The sequence below is a fragment of the Scyliorhinus torazame genome, chromosome 6 (genome assembly GCF_047496885.1).
Source record: "Scyliorhinus torazame isolate Kashiwa2021f chromosome 6, sScyTor2.1, whole genome shotgun sequence".
Taxonomy (NCBI): Eukaryota; Metazoa; Chordata; class Chondrichthyes; order Carcharhiniformes; family Scyliorhinidae; genus Scyliorhinus; species Scyliorhinus torazame.
The window spans coordinates 218,726,090-218,746,478 of record NC_092712.1 but is presented as its reverse complement, the minus strand read 5'-3'; the positions used below and the strand labels follow the sequence as shown (position 1 = coordinate 218,746,478).

Genomic DNA, 20,389 nt, shown 5'->3' with positions numbered 1-20,389 from the left:
GGTGTGGTTCAGGTGGTGCACCTAGGGCATATGTTTTGGAGTGTGCTGGAGGTCCTAGAGGTGTTAGGTTTGTGCAAGGCCAGGACATGTGCTTTGGTTTGATATCCTGTTGCCCCGCTTGTGGTCGGGGTGCATCCTATTTAATTGAGAGGGGTTTTTCCCCTCTTTTGTATGAATGACGGTGGGCATGCGCCAGGGGAATACGGACCCAAAATTGGGTCCAGACCTTTGGTTATCCTGAGATTCCTCCTGGCAGTTCTCCGACCCTTTTGCTGGGAGGCGGTACTAATCATAATCCAAATATATAGCTGCTGGTCCTCCCTGGATAATTGTATGGAATATTGTTGGTTCTGGACTTGAGACTGAGATTGTTTTGCGTTGTATGGTATATATGTAACATCCTTTTAGAACTGTGGTTCTCACCAATTTTCTTGTTTTTTTTTCTTTTTATGTGTGGGGATAATGAATCCGTGATTGAATCCTGCAGTGGTACATATGGTTCTGGTATCCAGGGGAAGGACATTGCAATGTGTCATTGGTGCCTCGGACACTGCCAAAGTTGAGGGAGGTGTATATTGATGCGCAACCGAACCTGGTGCAACAAAGTTATCCTGAATTCTTGTAATTACAAGCAATCGCCGCATGGGAAGATGTGCACCATTTTACCATGTTTCATGGCTTTATCGTGTACTCCCTTCTTCTTTGGCGGGGCTTTAAGAGGTACCAAGTTATGTCTAATGATTGTATTGACCCAGTTGTACTGCTATTCTCCCATTCCCCTCTGTATTCACTTATGTTGAGCCTTTACTTTCTCTTGTGGTGCTGTCATTCTTGTGGTTTTGTTGCGATATTTGTTCAAATGTAAAATCTCAATAAATATAACTTTTTTAAAAATATTGATAGCTTGCAACATTTTTGGGTTGCATAGCTAATTGCAATCTACGTAAAATGGAGATAGGTATTGTTATAGCATAAATGCAGCCTGAATCTAAATTTGGGAATCTGTCTGATATTGAAGCAAGAGTAGCAAGACTCCCTGAAAGAAATCATACACAACTTCATTTTGTAGCCAGTTCAAGTACAATACACAAATCTGATGACAGTGCAAAGTCAAAACTGCTTCATAACAAGACTAAACTGGAAAATATGTTTTAAAACAGCATGCAAGCTTCTCAATTTTAGAAAATCTTTGTAACAGTAGTTTTAAAATCATCTTTTCTGGACCAAGGGATAGTTCCCAGATTTGAGTATCATCCCGGCATTGTGTGGTAACTATAGCTGGTGATTCAATTTGGATAAAAGCAAATTACTGCGGATGCTGGAATCTGAACCCAAAGAGAAAATGCTGGAAAATCTCAGCAGGTCTGGCAGCATCTGCAGGGAGAGAAAAGAGCGAACGTTTCAAGTCCAGATGGTCATCAATTTGGATGTTGTTTGGAGTACATGGAAAGTCTTAAGAGTTTAAATTTCACAGATATATTTTGTAACAAGGGGCACGTTCTGTAGAAACTGGGTGTTTAATAATTCATGCATCTTAATTGCATGAGAGTAGAGTAGTCCAGTTTGTGTATATTTGTCCTTTCGTTACATTAATAAATAGTCTTTAATAATTGTTACCTGACGACTGGGCTATTTATTCTCACTGAGGTTTCACTTGTCTCTTTGTGCCAAAATAAAATAAAATCATACACACCCACGAACCTTGGGATGTGACAACGGGGAATAACAGTTGATTTTATAGCTGAGAGCAAAAGGAACACTTTGGTGGTGAAGAATGTGCGTCCTAATTTTCAAGACAGCTTGAGAAGTTAAGTGTTCAACCTCTTTTTTGGAAAATTTGGATACACAAAAGGCTGTGAAGATTACAGAAAATTAAAAGACTTGACAGTAGTTAATGGGCCCTGAATATAGACGATCCTTGAAAAGCTGAGCATCAAAAGGTCACTGAAGATTTTATGATAGAAGGAAGCCATAGTCCTCTCTGCAGCAACATTTTGGTCATGAACTGTCCCAATTAGCCAAGCCTAGGCCTTTAACAAACTAAAAGTCAGGCAGCCAGTCAGAATTACATCTCGTAGCTTGCAGTAAACAGATGCAATCAATAGGTCAAGGAGTAGAGAATTCTATTATTTATTTGAGCACAAGCAGTTTCTATACGAATTACCATACCATAGCAATTGAGAAAGAATTTAGGGTAGTGAGAGTATTGCAAGAACAGTTGCTGGTTTCTCCACAGCAAACATTTTGGAGTATATTCAGGCCACAGATCAACTAATTCTGTTCAACTCTATCCAATACAAAAAAAAGTTGATTTCCTCCAACATATCTGCAATGCAATGCTCCACAAAATGAAACCCATTCAGTGCAATGATTCACCAAATGCAAGGGCTAACCCATGAAATGTGACTCGTGGAGAGTTCATTGGAGTGAAGCAGAGGTATTCCCAAGAACCTCTTCAAAGTGGTTGGGATAATAATATGTGACATTCCATGTACATTCCACGTACTTAAAGAAATGGATGATGAAACCTTGCTCAGAAGTAGAGGCAAATATCTGTTAAACATCGAGAGTAGTGGAAAGAAATACTTTCCCCATTCTAATAAAGTAACTCACTGGTACCACATTTTAAAAAATATTCTTTCAGGCATCTTTGCTACTTTCAGGTCAATGACATTTCTTTTAAGAAACATTTTATTGAATCAAATATAAACAGTAATGTACATTTAGACAAAAATATACACAATATAAATTTCATAAACAAAATAAACAACTGAATCAAAAGTAGGAAGGCAGCAAATGAGTGCCTCCATCTAGTTGACCTCAGCACACAAAAAGTGCCATGTGCGTGTCATTAGCCAGACCTCCAGCACAGCGCTCGCATCTGTCCTCCACCCCTAAAAAGCAACTCTTTTCTGGACTTGGTCAGGCACACCCTAAAAACTAGCTTAAGTGGATCAAACCAAGCCTCGCGCACAAGGACATGGAGTTCACCCTGCAAAGAGCCTCACTCCACAACTCATCATTTAATATGGGCCCCAACTCCTCCTTCCATCTAGCCTTAACCCCCTCCACTGACACCAACACTTTTGGCAAAATACATTCATAAATACGGGAGTGTTCCCGTCCTCCGATCCCGTGAGCGAAAGAACCCTCTCCATTAGAGATGCTAGTGGCGCCACGGGGAATGTCAGGAAAATCTGTCTCGCAAAGTTGCGAATTTGGATATATCTGAATGAACTTGCATCCGAGAGCCAAAACTTTTCCGTCAATCCCTCTAAACTGGAAAACCGCCCTTTGGGAACAAATCGCTAACGCACTCCAGCACCTCCTCTTCCCACCCCCTGAACGTGGCATCTAATCTCATCGGCTCGAACAGATAGGAACCAGCTTCAACACTGATCCCAGTTTAAAATGTTGTCAAAATTATCTCCATATCTTCGAAGTGGAAACACCCACTGGATTTGGCGAATACTTGGTTGATCAGAACGGGAGCGAGGCAGTCACTAATGACCCCAGTCCAAACCTTTCACATGACCTCCATTCCAGCTGTACCCAAGTAGCCCCTGGTCACTACACCAACCCAATAACCTCTCTGCCCAGCAGCCCAGTAATGAAATGTCAGGTTCAGTACCCCCGAGCTCATGGTGCTGGTGCGGACACTAGCCAAGGGAGCATTAGACAACAGGCGGATCCATGACACAAACTTGGGCCCCAAACCGAAAGTCTCCAAAACGGCAAAGAAATACCCCCATTGTACCATGTTGAATGGGTTTTTGGCGTCTAACGAGAGGATTACCTCTGGATCGGGCCCGTCAGATGGGGAAAAGAACCACATTTAACAATCGCCGCACATTGGACGACAATTGCTGGCCCTTAACAAATCGAGTCTGATCTTTCCTAACTACTTTAGGAAGACAAGGGTTCCAACCTCAGCGCGAGCACTTTCGCCAATGTCTTGGCGTCCACATTAAATAATGAAATAAGACAGTATGACCCGCGCTCCATGGGGTCCTTGTCCTTTTTCAGCAGAAGGGAAATCAATGTCCGTACCAACATTGTAGGCAGGGAGCCCCGTGCTACAGAATCTTCAAACATCCCTATCAGTAACAGAACCAACCTATCCCCTTTATAAAACTCCACCAGGAACCCATCCGGCCCAGGGGCCTTACCTGTTTGCATCCGTTCTATTGCTGCTAGGGACTCCTCTGGACCCAACGGTGCCTCCAGATCCTCATGCTCTTCCTCCCCGCCTCGGGAAACTCTTTAAGCCCTCCAAAAAATCTGACATATCTCTCTCTTCTTCCTCCTTCCACTCTTCCTGCCCGACATACCTCTCTCCTCCCTCCCCTCTCCCAGACATCCTCCCTCCCTCCCCCCGACATACCTCTTCCCCCTGACATATCTCTCTCTCCTCCTCCCCTGACATATTTCTCTCTCCTACTTCCCCCTTCTCCGACATATCTCTCCCCCCCCCACCCCGACATATCTCTTTCTCCTCACCCCGACATATCTCTCCTCGCCCCCCCCCGACATATCTCTCTCCTCCTCCACCCCCAACATATCTCTCCACCTCCCGACATATCTCACTCCTCCTCCCTAGACATATCTCTTCTCCTCCCCCGACATATCTCTTCTTTCCTCCTCCCCCTACATATCTCTCTCCTCCTCCCCTCCGACATATCTCTCTCCTCCTCCCCCCCCGACATATCTCTCTCCTCCTCCCCCCCGACATATCTCTCTCTCTCCTCCCCCCCCCCCGACATATCTCTCTCCTCCTCACCCCACCCGACATACCTCTCTCCTCCTCACCCCACCCGACATACCTCTCTCTCTTCCCCCCCCCCCCCCCCCGACATACCTCTCCCCCGCCGACATATTTCTCTCTCTGCCTCCCCCCCTCACCCCGACATATTTCTCTCTCTGCCTCTCCTCCCCCCCCCCCCCCTCCCCCCCCACCCCTGACATATCTCTCTCTCTCTCTTCGCCTCCCCACAGCAGCTCTGGCCTATAAAGGTTCAAATGCTCCATTAACCTTATCCAGAACCCACACCAGCCTGCTGCTCGAGTCTCTGACTTGGATAATCTACTGGGAGGCCGCTTACCGCTTCAACTGGCAAGCCAAAACATGGCTGGCCTTCTCCCCATATTCATAAGTAACCCCCCTTGAATGCCTGGCACACCGCCTTATCTGCATGTCAAACTGTATCTGCAGCTTTTTCCTGCTTGCCAGGAACTCCTGGGTTGGGTCATTCTAGTATCTGTGATCCACTTCTAATATATAATCCACCAACCTCAGCCGCTCTTCTCTAGCCACCCTCTCGATATATGTTTTGAGCAATATGATCTCCCCTTTAATCACTACTTTCAAGGCCTCCCACAGATTAGAGGCCGAGACGGACCCCTTCCCATTAAACCCCACGTATTTGTCTATAGGCCTCGATATCCGTCCACAAAACTCCATGTCCGCTAATAACCCCACATCCAGCCTCCATGCCAGACGCTGAGCCGTGCATACCTCTCATACCAAATCCACCAAACGTAGAGCCTGGTCTGAGATGACTATAGACGAGTGCTCTGCTTTCCTGACCCTGGAAAGAAGAAATTACCTTGGCCTGGACCGGTCAAGTTTCAGGTTTTAAAAAGCAATTTAAATCTTCTCCCAGAATCAACTGATATGTCCAAATCCAGTATCATGGCTAACAGTTTCCTCATAAATGTTACATTAGGGCAACACGGTAGCGCAGTGGGTTAGCATGGCTGCCTCACGGCGCCGAGGTCCCAAGTTCGATCACGGCTCTGGGTCACTGTCCGTGTGGAGTTTGCACATTCTCCCCGTGTTTGCGTGGGTTTCACACCTAAAAGATGTGCAGGCTAGGTGGATTGGCCACACTAAATTGCTCCTTGTTGTGTTGGGTGTCCTGATACACAAATGAGCCAACACGGCTGTAGATGGTACAACTTGATTTTATTGTGTTAACTAACAGATGCAACAAACTATAGACTAGGGTACGTTCGCTACCAGCTAACCTAGAGACCTAGCCCTATCACTAATGTTGGTGAGGCACTCAGCACATGGTCTATGTCTGAATGTCACGCTGCAAGCTCTGTGTCCCGAGCTGTCTCCTACCAGAATGAGCGGGAACTCTCGCGTTCCCCCTTTTATAGTGCGTGTGCTCTCACTAGTGATTGGCTGCGATGCCGTGTGTGCGCTGGTTGGCCCAAATGCCTGTCCATCAGTGTGTGTGTGTGATTGCACCATGATATGCTGATCTGGATATCATGACAACCCCCCTTTTTACAAGAAATATGTGCCTGCATGATAATAAATAAGATTGTGTACTGGGTGCAACTAAATGTGTGTGTATGAGATTAACTACAAAATGTACAGGAGGCTAACTATATACATAGGAAGATGTCAGGTGCAACAGAAGAACAAAAGTGTACCAAGAACGGAACAAATGCAAACTCTCAAACACAGAACGATAATAGAAACATGTCAACAGTACTGTAAACCAGTTCAGTAAGTCCAATGGAACAAAATAAACCAAAACAGGCTCATAAGTTCAGTCTCTCAGGTGGGCGACGAATTTGGGTTGACCGTCAGGGTGGCACATCACTCATCGTCCGGATCAATGGTGTGGACCGGCATCTGCTGGTGGTGCCTACTTGGGGACAGCCTGTTCTTATGGATGACCGCAACGCGGAAGGGCTCGCTGTCGTCGGTGTCGCCGGTCTGCATGGTGTCTGGAGGTAAGCCAGTGAATGTAGGCTGAATGGCCCGCACGGTCCTGCGAGACTGGCAGAATTGTTGCGAGTTGGCAGGTTGAGGTACTCGACAACAGGCAGCATAGTCGCCCAACCTGCCACAGCGTAGGCACTGTCGGGTTCAAGCAGGACATTGCCGCTTTAAGTGTGCAGATCCACAGTTGCTGCACGTCGTGACGTCATTACGTTCGTAACGTTCGTTGCGCCACCGCGCATGCACGGTTCTGCGTAGTGCGCGCCTGCGCATCACGTTCCTCTGCCTCAGCCTCCCCTCTTTTGGCGCGTACAAGCACGGGAGGCCTTGGAAAGCACGCGAAATGGCCGCCCTCGCCGGGTCGCGGGTCGGGAGGTACTCGATCGACTGGACCCGCTCCGCCTCGGGGGCCCCGTGCAGTGCTGTTTCGGCCGCCTGGATATGGGAGTACCGGCTGGTCGCGTTTTAATGGAGGACACAGGTCTCGATTGCAGTCGCCAGGGTGAGTTGTTTCACTTTAAGGAGCTGCTGGCATAGCGTGTCTGACACAACCCCAAAAACTATCTGATCCCTTTTCATGGAGTCGGAGGTGGCCCAGTAGCCGCAGGACTGCGCAAGGATGCGGAGGTGTGTTAGGTATGATTGAAAAGGTTCGTCCTTACCCTGCAGGCACTGCTGAAATAGGTACCGTTCGAAGCTCTCATTGACTTCCACGCTGAAGTGTGCATCGAACTTGAGCAGCACCATTTTGTATTTTGTTCTGTCCTCGCCTTCCGCGAATGCCAGGGAGTTAAAGATGTGGATGGCGTGTTGCCCTGCCGTGGAGAGGAGAAGGGCTATCTCCCTGGTGTCCGATGCATTCTCCCTGTCTGTGGCCTCGAGGAATAACTGGAAGCGCTGTTTGAAAAACTTCCAGTTTACACCTAGATTGCCAGCTATTCGGAGCGGCTGCGGCGGGCTGATGCTTTCCATGGATCAGGATGGCGCATTGCTGAAACGGTGCAGGTAGGTCTCACAGTCGCTGGTCTGCGTCCACTCGTGGTATCATGTAGTGTTGGGTGTCCTGATACACAAATGAGCCAACACAGCTGTAGATGGTGCAACTTGATTTTATTGTGTTAACTAACAGATGCAACTAACTATAGACTTGGGTACGCTCGCTACCAGCTAACCTATGGACCTAGCCCTATCACTAATGTTGGTGAGGCACTCAGCACATGGTCTATGTCGGAGTGTCACGCTGCAAGTTCTGTGTCCTGAGCTGTCTCCTACCAGAATGAGCAGGAACTCTCGTGTTCCCCCTTTTATAGTGAGTGTGCTCTCACTAGTGATTGGCTACAATGTTGTGTGTGTGCTGGTTGGTCCAAATGCCTGTCCATCAGTGTGTATGTGATTGCACCATGGTATGCTGATCTGGATATCATGACACTCCTTAATTGGAAAAAATTAATTGGGTACTCTAAATTTATTTTAAATTTTTTTTTAAATAAATGTTACATTGACCCAATTCAAGGCATATACCAGCACCACTGACTTACGTGACGATCACATACCTGCCTCCCTGATCCACCATAACCCTCCTTGCTAGAAAAGAGATCCTCCTGTTAATTAAAATTGCCACCCCCCCAGGCACTGCTATCGAAACCAGAGTGGAACACCTGGCGTACCCAACCCTTCTGTAGCCTAGTCTGATCCCTCCTCCATAGGTGGGCCACCTGCAATAGCACCACAATCGGCCCTTAAATTCTTCAGGTGAGAGAAAACTCTCAACCTTTTCACTGGATTCCCAGACCTCTAACGTTCCAAGTGATTATTCTGATTGGGTTCTCTCAACCCTGCTCTTCCCACCCCATCCCTCTCAGATCAGCCATTTTCCCCGTAAGGAATTGTCCTGTCCTTATTCCAAATTCCGAAACACAATGCCCACCCACGATGACCACCAATCCCACCCATAAGAGAGACAAAGAGAAACCCCTGGTCACCATCAGCACACCCTCCCTGCCCCCCCCAACTTAAAATCTGCAGACTACATACCAAGGAACAACACTCCCTCTTTGCCAACCCGCACCCCCCCCCCCCCCCCCCTCCGGCGAAACAAACAGGCTAGCCTCATTGAAACCCATCCAAACATGTCTGACAGGCAACCCCTCCCCCACCTCACTTCTGTTCACTAGCTAAGACACCCAACTGCAAGTGAGACAGCCCCCCCCCTTTCAGGGCCCACACCTAATTAACAAAGAAGAAAAGGAAAGATTCTCCCGCCAGTCTCTGCTGCAAAGGAGTAACCAAAACCAAAGCTCTTGCAATTCTCAACATCCCACCGAAAAAATGATCTTTGCAGTTGCACGTAACTCTCAACCAGCTACACCGCTCCAAAATGCACCACTCTTATATAGCGCCGACTTTCACCCTATTAAAGGCTGCATGCCTCTTCGTTAGCTCTGCCCAATGCCTTGATAAATCCGGATGGTGCTTCCTTCTCACATCACGTCCCGGTTCTCTTTGACCCAGGACCTGTTTTGGCTCATTCACCCGAGACCTCTGACAGAGCGTTCTGTTGACCCTATCCAACTAAGGAAGTTTAGTTCCTTAGTTGGATCGTATTTCTCTCCTCCATCAGCAGCATCTCTGCTTCCAACAAGACAATTTGGTCACGATTCCGCAACAAGATCCTCTCCACACCCTTCAGCCCTCTCCACGCTTTTTCACGGCTTCCAATGTTTTTCCCAATTTCTCCCGTAGCAGGTCATGCGCCTCCTAGATACATTCTTTGAGGATTTCCATCATCTTCCTTCCTTGCCTTTCAAAATGTTTATTAAATTGTTTTTGAAACTTGTGCGCCATTGCCCCACCGTGATAGGAACTGCCACACTCACAGAGGTCCTCTCTGCCATCTCCCTTCCCAATGAGCTTCTCACTCTCTCTGGCTCCGTCGAAGGACTACCACTCATACCCTTCTTTCCAGCAGTTTGTGTTTTTGCAACTTTCAACATATTTTCATCGACCTGTGCCTTATTCAATTAGATGGCTGGGTTTGTCTGTGAACCGGGCAGAAAACAAGAAACAAGCATCCTGTCAGGAGCTACTTTATGTGCAACCTTCTCCTACATGCCGTCACCAAAAGTCCATTAGTAGAAGGATTTAAGAGAATCCAGAAAAAGAGGCTCTTCCATCACCATAGCTGGATTTGGCATGATGACATACAGACCAGACCCCGGGGGGGGGGGGGGGCGGGGGAAGAGAGAGAGAGAGAGAGAGAGAGAGAGAGAGAGAGAGAGAGAGAGAGAGAGAGAGAGAGAGAGAGAGAGAGAGAGAGAGAGAGAGAGAGAGAGAGAGAGAGAGAGAAGAGGAGAGACCCTGGAGACCTCAACATTTTAAACTTATCACATTCCACCCTTCTTCAGCCGGCAAATCAGTCCTCTTCCATGTTCACAGAGACGCTGTATCAAAGAATCCCAACATGCAGCTCAGGTCATCCTGCCAATCGAGTCTGTGAGGCAACAGTGCTAACCACTCTGTCACCGTGCTGTTGCTAATCGTAAGTCTAGTGGTCTCAGCTTCCACTGCAGTGCTACAGTGGCAGCACAGATATAATTCATGAGATCCATGCTTGTTGCCATGAAGGTTCATATTGATGCCATCATGGCTGCAGATCTCAATCTGCAAAAGAACTTGCTCGCAGGAGCCCACTCTCCAACTGGTTACTCGGACTGCTGTGGTGTCACCCCATGGCATTGGCAGTGGCATGGAGATACACAAACCTGTTTCTCTCAGGATGCCAGCATTCATGCTCTTGCTACTGCTATTTGGCTGTTTTGTGTCAGTTGGCCTACCAGCTAATAGCTCCCACCATGTCACAATCCTCTCACGATAGTCTCCAGGCCCATGAAGGAAAAGCCTGTGCTGCCATAATGGTGAGGCTGCGGAGGATGTAGAAGACCAGCACAAACTGAAAAGTGCTCTGGTGTGTACTGCAGTGCAGCACTCCCCAGCCTGAGTGGTCAAAGCAGCTACTGTTACAGTAGGCCAAATACCTGCTTGATAATGTTCCAAGTGGTGTTGCCATCTGCAAGTATCAGTCACCTTTATCATGGGTTACCCCTTGTGGACCAACATACAGCCTGTGGTCCTGCCAGAATGGCTGAAGGTGGTGGATAGGTTCAGCTGATGCAGGACAAAATGAATTGTGGTTGCTGCCTGGCTAGTGGGCATCACCAATTAAGGTTTTGACAGAGTTGCACGCCAACTGGACAATTATGGAATGGATGCCCTTGTAGTTCCCGTTACTTTCTTTGTCAACATGGAGGCCCACAGAGTCACTTGGGTGCAATCAATGATGTCCTGCACCATTGGGAACCCTGCTAACCTATCCGTGTGCCCTTTGAGCCTGCCTTAGCAAAAAGACGATGGATTGCCCTCGTCGAGAGCAAATGCTTCTGTGCCCACCCAGCTGTTGGAATACTGGGAAACGTTGGCAAAATCTCCCACTCGTGCAGAGAAGGACTTGGAGGTGCAAAGGTTGAGGGCAACAGTGACCTTTTATGGCCTCTTGTGCTGGTGTGAGGCTCCAGGTTGGGCTGAAAACAGTTCTGTGACCACCTCTTTATTGAACCGGAATCAGCTCAGATACCACAAATCTGAATTTCACAGCCAGGATCTTTAAAGACAGCTTACTGAAGACTCGGTATGAGGAATGCGAAACTGGGAATTCTTTGAACCAACTATCAGCCATCAATCTCTATTCGAGTATAATAAGTTGGATACAGATAAAAGTTTCCTTTACATATGTTATATTCACTCAGAAAATCACTTTCTACAGTACTTGCATGGTATTTTCGATTCCTGCAGCAATCATTATTTTGGTTGTTTAGTAAGATTGCTTAATTCGTATTGAACTGAACTAAGTCCATAAAAAAATTATTAATTGATGGACAACCGTGGAAACTTTCATCCCCATCAATCCAGACATCATACAAATCCAGATTCCCTGAATGAACAGAGCATCTCACTGTCTAATTACCCATTAGCTTTAACAAATGCCAACACTATATTTCATAATGAAAAAGGTGACTGGAAAATATGAAACTTAAACTCAAAATAAATTATAAGCAGTCATATATATGACTCGCAGTCATATACAAGATAGGTGCACTTTTGGAATCGGTTTCTGCTTAGACAGTTAGAGTTTATGACTTCATAAAAGCCCTGTGTGGAAATACTACAATACATAAATCTGACCATACAATCTTTAGATGTAGAAGACTTAATCTGTCATTTAAAACAGAGGTTAAAAAAAAAGAGCAGAAGATTCCTTAAAGGCAGATATTGGGTTTTATTCTGTATGCAACATATTGTATTATTAAGCAATGCCAAATACATGATCTATGCATCAGAATGTAACATAGAGGCAATAATGAGGCTGTCACTATTGTTCTTAAATTTAAGCTTAAGGTAATTGGTTTAGCAGGCATCTTTATTATTCCCTTATAAAGTATAATATCTTAGAGCATAAAAATTAATTTTAAAGGGTTGATCTCAGAGTGGATACCATTTAGTTACATTTAACAGTTTTATGCTGGTGCAGTAAAAGATGTCATCACTTTGAAACACGTGGAGCTGTAAACACTTGGTTCACAACTCTAGCCAAAAATCTGTCACAGTTGCCTGAGTCAGTGTAGTGGTTGCTATACTTACAGCCAACAAACTATGAATCACTCCGATTTTATGTTGTAACATTTATCCTGCAACAATACTTATATTTTGTACTATAATAATGACTTGACCTGACTAGTCATAAATTGCATATACTAGCCAGTTGACAACTTTTCACTAGCGTGCTCACATTCAGCTAAGTTAATAGGTTGAATTTAGTTCATTATACAATTACAGAAGAACAATCTTTAAGCATATATATTCAATTAAAATTTACTGAACCTGAAAATAAGTAAACTGTAAGAATCACTTCTCCGTTAGTGCCAATGGAGATGTTGTCACTTTCTGCAAAATAACTCATATGATTTGTGTACTTTTGATAATAATAAGATTACCCACCTCTTCAGCTGTAGTCATTGCAAAGCTTTGACTTGCACAATGTATGACACCCAAAACATTTGAGCACTTAACACAATGTAGCCCATGAGCTAGCAGTAAATAAATGCAATAAAATACAACTGGCATTTAAATTTTTTTTAAATAATGGAGTGGAGAACAAAAGGAGATGCTAGCTAAAAGTTACATCAATAGACAAATTAAGTGGTCAAATAGATCTTAAATTTAACTCAACCATAAAGTACATTTAACTGTACTTGACCATACAAATTAAAATCAGTCTTATAAATAAGCCCTAACACATATTCTAGCTCCACCCATAGTTGAATATATTCAGTTTTAGCAAATGCAATAACTAGTCACCAAGTTCTCAGCGCTCACTTCATCAGTCTGATTGGCTAGATTATCAAACTGCTGCATTGTCATTACCTTCTTAGCCTATCAAGAATCAGAGATAGGATTTTTCCTTAATAACTAGTGTGTCTACAGCTGGTAGATAACAAACCTCTTCCCGTAGGTTCACAGAAGCTTTTGCTGACCTCAAGCTGTGACCCTCATACCAGTGGCCACAGGCTATAGGTCATGACCTCTTCAAGTGGTATCTTGGGAGAAAAGTCAATTCCGCTGTACAAGGATCAACAAAATCTATTGCATGATTTGGATACAAATACTATTGTCTTTAATTTTAACATAACATTTTAAAGTACAAAATGGAGTCAATATTACCCACCACATTATAACCATTAAAGTAAATACTGCCTCGCGTTAGTGTAGCTTACACTTGAAAGTACAATTTTTTAAAACTCTGCATATTTAAAAAAGGTAATTACACTTTGGACACTGTGGTGAATTAAAAAACACTAGTGCTCAGTAGAAATAGTTGGTTAAAGATGCTACCAAGAACAGCGTGCATTACACTCTGCCTTAACAAAAAAAAATGTCCCAAGCCTCTTAACAAAGGAAAAGTAAAAATGAAAGGCACATTAATAAGAATTATCAGACAAATTTCAAAAAGACAATGATTCATCTGGTAATACAATGTACTTCATTAATTTAACTCCTCTACACAAAATTTAACTCCCAAATCTCTTGTCACAGATCACAATGCATAAAAATTCCAAGGAATCTCTTCCTCTCCACAATCTCCATATACATTTTTAATTTCCATATTAGCATATTTCTGTTTCACAAAGAGTGTACTATCAGTAAAAGCAAAAGGGTACCAGAAATAACCAACAACAATTGATTCCAAAAGCCATTGATCGACTCAACTTCATTTCAATGCTCAGCTTTTGTATTAGCTGAGATTTGACCAGCAGAGGGAGCAACCACACACTCCATTCCCCCTCCCTAACTCAGCAGGTTTTCACACTGTTGAGAATCAAAATGAGCTTCAATCATACAGCAAAACTACAGTAGATAATTCTGCACTATCTGGTATTCATTGGCATTTTACATTAGACAGGACACTAAGTGGCAATTAGTGTTACAACTTGAGAAATTTGTGCACTTTTCAAATCTGACATTTTGGTTAGATGGTATATTTTATACTTCAGTATATCTGAAAGGTATTAAGATTGTAGGTTATATGAACAAGCACAGACACTATTGCCACAGAACTCCATGAAACAATGTTTCCTGCACAGCTGGTCTCAGGAAATTATGAGGCCAGCAACACAGGATTGAACTTTGCAGAAATTAGCACGGGCATGGATAAAATTATAGATCATGGTACTTTCCTATCAGGAAAGCAATCAATCAGTATATACAGCATAGAAGGGGGATATCATGTAGCTCATCACACCTCTTTCTATTTAGCTCCATCCCATACCCATTTAAATTGCTTTTTCAATTATTGCTCCATACCCCTTTTTAAGTCACTACAGATTTTGCTCTCACCATTGTTGCTGATGGGGTACTTTGTGTTCTAACAACTCTTTGCTTACTGAAAAAAAATTCTACCTCTCCCCATTCCATCAGGGGTAACAGCTTTTTCTCATCTATGTATGAAGACCCTTGATAATTTTGAATACCTTAAATCAGATCTTCTGTTAACCTTCTCTGCTCTAATCAAATGAGCACCAATTTCTATATTGTCTCCTCCCAACTAAAGCCCAATATCACCCAGTAAATCCCGCAACTTAATCAATAGTTTGCATAGGTCTTGCATTAGTTTTTGTACTCAATGTTCCTATTTATAAGGCCCATGAGTTCATATGTCTTTTTAAAGTATTTTACCTATTTGTCTTCTCATTTTTAAAGATTTACGTACCAAAATGCTCAAAGGCTTTGTTCTTATTCTTCTTTCAAAAGGTATACCATATTTTAGCGCACATTATCCTCTATTTATGCAAGTTTCCGTAAGAGATCCAATGTATGGTTAGGATCCATTACAGAGCAGATTATTTGAGATTTGTAGATGGGGGTTCTAAGTGGCTCGTCATTCCTTGCTTTATAATATGCCAAATCACTTATTTATAAATATATGCAATTCTGCATTTGCACCACACAAACAGGAAAATAGAATGTCAGTTTTTTTGAAAGATGAGGACAAGGCAGTGCACAGAATCTTTTTTAAAAGCTTGCAAATTCACAAGTTAAATCATTTTTTTAATAAAGAGACTAAAAAAATACCTCTCTCCTGGAACTCCTGAGGGTAGCTGGAAAATAAAAGAGCAATTACGACGTTATCTAGAATCAAACTCAGTTCGTCAATGCCAATAAATACTTATTTTTTTCTTATAACTTGATTTTGGGATTCTTTGTCTTCCTCACTGGTGGGGTCATAACTAGCATAAAGGAAAATAATTGGATTTGTTTTTGCTGGAGATGGTCATTGTCTGGCACTTGTGTGACATGAATGTTACTTACCACTTATCAGTCCAAGCTTGAAGGTTTCCATGGACTACTTCGGTGTCTGGGGAGTTATGATAAGTACTGAACATGATAATCAATGAACAGCCCAATTCTGACCTTATGATTTTTTTTTTCTAGTACCCAATTCGTTTTGTTCCCAATTAAGGGGCAATTTAGCGTGCCAATCCACCTACCCTGCACATCTTTGGGTTGTGGGGGTGAGCCCCACACAGACACGGGGATAATGTGCACCCCACACGGGGGCCAGGATCGAGCCCAGGTCCTAAACGCCATGAGGCAGCAGCGCTAACCACTGCATCACCGTGCCACCCATCGGGAAAATCATTGGTGAAACAGTTGAAGATGGGTAGGCCTAAGATGCTAGCCTAAGGAACTCTTGCAGCAATGTCCTGGGGCTGGCCTCCAACAACCATAACCATCTTCCTTTGTAGTAGATATGACTCCAACCTGTGAATGGGTTTCACCATACCCACTCCCCACACAGCGTCTACCCACCCACCCACCCACCTCCCACTGATTTTAATTTTGCTCAAATTCCATGATGTCACACTTGGTCACTCTCATCTCACCTCTTTTGGACCATGAGTTGAATGAGTTCAGGAGCAGGGTGGTCTGGTCAGGTACACAAACTGGGCATCAGTGTGCAAGTTATTTTTATAAGTGCTGCTTGACTGTACTGTCAACAAAACTTCTTAATCACTTTGCTGATGATCAAGAGTAGACCGATGAGGCGGTAATTAGCTTGGTTGGATTTGTCCTGCTTTTTGTGGACAGGGCATCCGTGGCTGTTTTCCACATTGCCAGGTAGACTCTAGCATCATAGCTGCACTGGAACAGTTTGAGTAGGGACACGGCTAGTTCTGGAGCACAAGTCTTTAATACTACTGCTGCAATGTTGTCAGGACCAATATCCTTTGCAATATCCAGCATCTTTTCCTGATAACACATGGAGTGAATCAAATTGGCTGCAGACTGGCATTTGTGATGCTGGGGACCTCAGGAGAAAGCCAAAATGGATCATTCATCTGGCATTTCTGGCTGAAGAATGTTGCAAATGCTTCAGCCTTGTCTTTTGCATTAACCTGCTGGCTTCCCTCATCATTGAAGTTCAGGATATTTGTGCAATCTCCTCCTCCTGAAAGTTATTCAATTGTCCAGTACCATTCACGACTGGATGTGGCAGGACTGCAGAACTTAGATCAGATCTGTTGACTGTGGGATCCTTCAGCTTTATCTAATGCTTGCTGCTTCTGCTGCTCAGCATGCAAGTCATCCTGTGCTGTAGCTTCCCCAGGCTGGCACCTCATTTTTAGGTTTGCATGGTTCTACTGCCAGCATGCTCTCCTGCACTTCTTATTGAATCAGGGTTGATCCCCGGTTTGATGGTAAAGTGATAAACATGCCAGACTTTGAGGTCACATATTGCCAATTAATAAAATTCTGCTGCTGTTGATGGCCCACAGTGTCTCATGGATGTCAAGCTTTAAGCTGCTCCATCTGTTCTGCATCCATTCCATTTAACTTCAGGGTAATGCCAACCAACTCAATGGACTGTTTCCTCAGTGTGAATCATAGAATTTACAGTGCGGAAGGGGGCCATTCGGCCCATCGAGTCTGCACCAGCCCTTGGAAAGAGCACCCTACCCAAGCCCACACCTCACCCTCTCCCCTTAACCCAGTAACCCAACCTAACCTTTTTGGACACGAAGGGCAATTTAGCATGGCCAATCCACCTAACCTGCACATCTTTGGACTGTGGGAGGAAACCAGAGCACCCTGGAGGAAACGCACACAGACACGGGGAGAACGTGCAGACTCTGCAGAGACAGTGATCCAAGCCGGGAATCAAACCTGCGACCCTGGAGCTGTGAAGCAACTGTGCTACCATGCCCCCCGATGAAGGTCTTTCATCTCCACAAGGGCGGAACGGTGGTAACTTCTATCATTACTGTCATGACAGATGTATTTGCAACAGACAGATTGGTGAGGGCCATATCAAGTAGATTTTTCCCTCATCACCCGCTACAAACCCAGTCTGGAAGAAATGCCCTTCAGGACTTGTCCAGTTCAGATGGTAGTGTTGCCTCCGAGCCACTCCTGGTGTTGGACATTGAAGCCCCCCACCCAGAGTATATTCGGTGCCCTTCTTTCAAATGGTGCTCAACATGGAGGAGTGCAGATTCATTATCTGAGGGAAAGTGGTAGGTAGTAATCAGCAGCAACTCACCACGGCTCCTTTAACAACACCTTCAAAACACTCTGCCTTACCATTAGAAAGACAAAGGCAACAGAAACACCACCATCTGCAAGTCAACACTCCCAAGTCACAAATCCTGATTTGAAAATAGATTGCTGTTCCTTTACTACCACTGGGTGAAAATCCTAGAGCTCCTATCCAATCAATACTATGGGTGCATCTACTCAACCTAGACTTCCAATGGTTCAAGGCAGAGGTTCATCACCATCTTTTCAAGGACAATTAGGGATCAGCAATAAATGCTGGTCTCATCAGTGATGCTCACATCCCAAGAATTAATAAAAATAAATTACTTATCACTTGATATATGAAACTATCCAAGTGACAACAGAAATAGCTCCCATCAATTCCTGCCTAAAGCCCCACATATATAGTCTGACCATTTTCCCTTTGCATCAAATTGGGACAATTATTCTCAGATTTCTTACGTACATGACTATATTTATTTCCCTTGGTATTTTAACAATGTTAAAGTAGAAAACAAATATCCATAATCACAAAATAATCTTTACCTTGTTTTAATAACCTTAAGTTTTCTCAAAAGTACATCTTTCTTTTCCTTTGCCTTTTTAGTCAGGTTCTCTTCCTTTAATATTTCAAGTATAAATATTTCAATATCTGCAATTGAAGAATATTACATTTCAAATTTATATGAAATTAAGAATTTGACAATTAAGTGATTTGCAATTTTAGCTAGCTAAAGCATAAACCACTTGGATTTGAAAATCTAATGTTTAGATAAAACAGCAGAACTTGCATTCGTCAAATTAAGTTTTATACATTTTCATCAAAGCAGGGAATGCTTCACATCGGGAAACTCTCCCAATGTAGCTGTTTCAGTCCAGATAAATTATTTCAAACCAAGCAGGTGTGGGTTTAGGCCCCACAACCCAAAGATGTGCAGGGTAGATGAATTGGCCACACTAACTTGCCCCTTAATTGGGAAAAAAAATGAATTGGGTATTCTTAATTTATATTAACAGAAAAGAAATATGCTGATTTTTAGACTATTTTAATGACCTCCTTAAAATAAAAGGATAAGAATCAGTCCACGTGGATGGGTTACTTAAGTTGAAGGTGTGTTGGGGTGATCCCTTTTGCAAAGTTGTTGGGCTGTGGAACAAGTATATGCGCAAAGCACAGATTCACTGTAAGCATTCAAGAAAGGAGTTACATGAATTTCCTTGGGGTACCAACATAATTACGCAGAAGGTTGGAAGGTATTGGGAAAAATGTGTCTTCCAGTCAAATTAGACTACTGGAATTTGTTTCATTACTCTTGGGTGTCAGAGGGGTATTTCCCAGAATTTGTTCCCAAATTAGCCAAGGACTTTCCTATTTTTAAAAATGTGTTCGTCGTTTTTGCTATGTTGGAATGCCGCACCAGAAAATCTTGATAGTTTACAAAAAACTGACAGTCTCGCTCAAGGACTGTAAGCACAACTGGTGGAGAAAGATTGCCACGGTTTAATAAGATGTGTTTTGAAATAGACATAATTAGACTTACCATTGAAAAATGAAAATCGCTTATTGTCACAAGTAGGTTTCAATGAAGTTACTGTGAAAAGCCCCTCGTCGCCACATTCTGGCGCCTGGTCGGGGAGGCTGTTACGGGAATTGAACCGTGCTGCTGGCCTGCATTGGTCTGCTTTCAAAGCCAGCGCTTTAGCCCTGTGCTAAACAGCCCCTGAAGGATTAGGCCAAAATGTTTTTTGACCACATTTGTAGATTTATGGTGGCTGCCATAGCGAATTTGGATGCGCATCAGTTACTTCTGGATGGGGACGGGCGGCACGTGGCACAGGGGTTAGCATTGGGACTACAGCGCCGAGCATCCGGGTTCGAATCTCGGCACTGGGTCACAGTCCATGTGGAGTTTGCACATTCTCCCCGTGTCTCCGTGGGTTTCACCCCCACAACCCAAAGAAGTGCAGGATAGGTGAATTGGCCACACTAAATTGTCCCTTAATTGGAAAAAAAAAAATTGGGTACTCTAAAAAAAAATTTTAAATGAATAATTCTGGATGGGGACTTGGTAGAGTGCTGAATCTGAAGGTGGATAGGTCAAAGCCACGATCACTGACCCCCATGGGTGCTGCGTTTATGAAGGAGATGGGGCGGTTTTTGCACTCACCTTTTTGCACCGCGGTGTATAATGTGTACTCAAGGATTAACTTCTTTATCGTGGGGATGTTGCTGTTGCCGGGGGTGAGAAAAGTGGAATACTCGGCGATTGTTTATTTTGGACTATGGTCCTGGAGAAGGAGCCGACACAGAGGCCAGCGTGGAGGTTGGGTGTGGTGCTGTTTGCAGACCAAATTGTTGAGTAAAGATGGGAAAGGTGATTGATGACTATGTGGGTCCAATAGGAATGGAGGGTTTCACCGTTAGTGGTCTGGAAGGTATTGAAGCGGTGGTAAGGGGCGAGATCATCTTGTTCAAGGCTCAGGTCAACAGAGAGGCAAGAG

General features: G+C 44.0%; 1 protein-coding gene and 1 long non-coding RNA gene across 8 annotated transcripts in view; one reads left to right on the top strand and one right to left on the bottom strand.

The window, feature by feature from the left end:
- Positions 1–1,504, top strand: part of LOC140425299 (uncharacterized) — a 35,717-nt gene extending 34,213 nt beyond the window's left edge. Inside the window, exon 4 of the long non-coding RNA XR_011947818.1 lies at positions 488–1,504. This is a non-coding gene — a long non-coding RNA (uncharacterized lncRNA). The remainder of the gene's footprint in view (positions 1–487) is intronic.
- Positions 1–20,389, bottom strand: part of skap2 (src kinase associated phosphoprotein 2) — a 1,200,731-nt gene that overhangs the window by 459,491 nt on the left and 720,851 nt on the right. For all 7 annotated transcript variants that reach the window (XM_072509431.1, XM_072509435.1, XM_072509432.1 and 4 more), the window contains exons 2-3: positions 18,434–18,539; positions 15,422–15,447 (exon numbers count right to left, since the gene is read on the bottom strand). In XM_072509431.1, the coding sequence (XP_072365532.1) occupies positions 15,422–15,447; positions 18,434–18,539 (132 nt within the window). The remainder of the gene's footprint in view (positions 1–15,421; positions 15,448–18,433; positions 18,540–20,389) is intronic.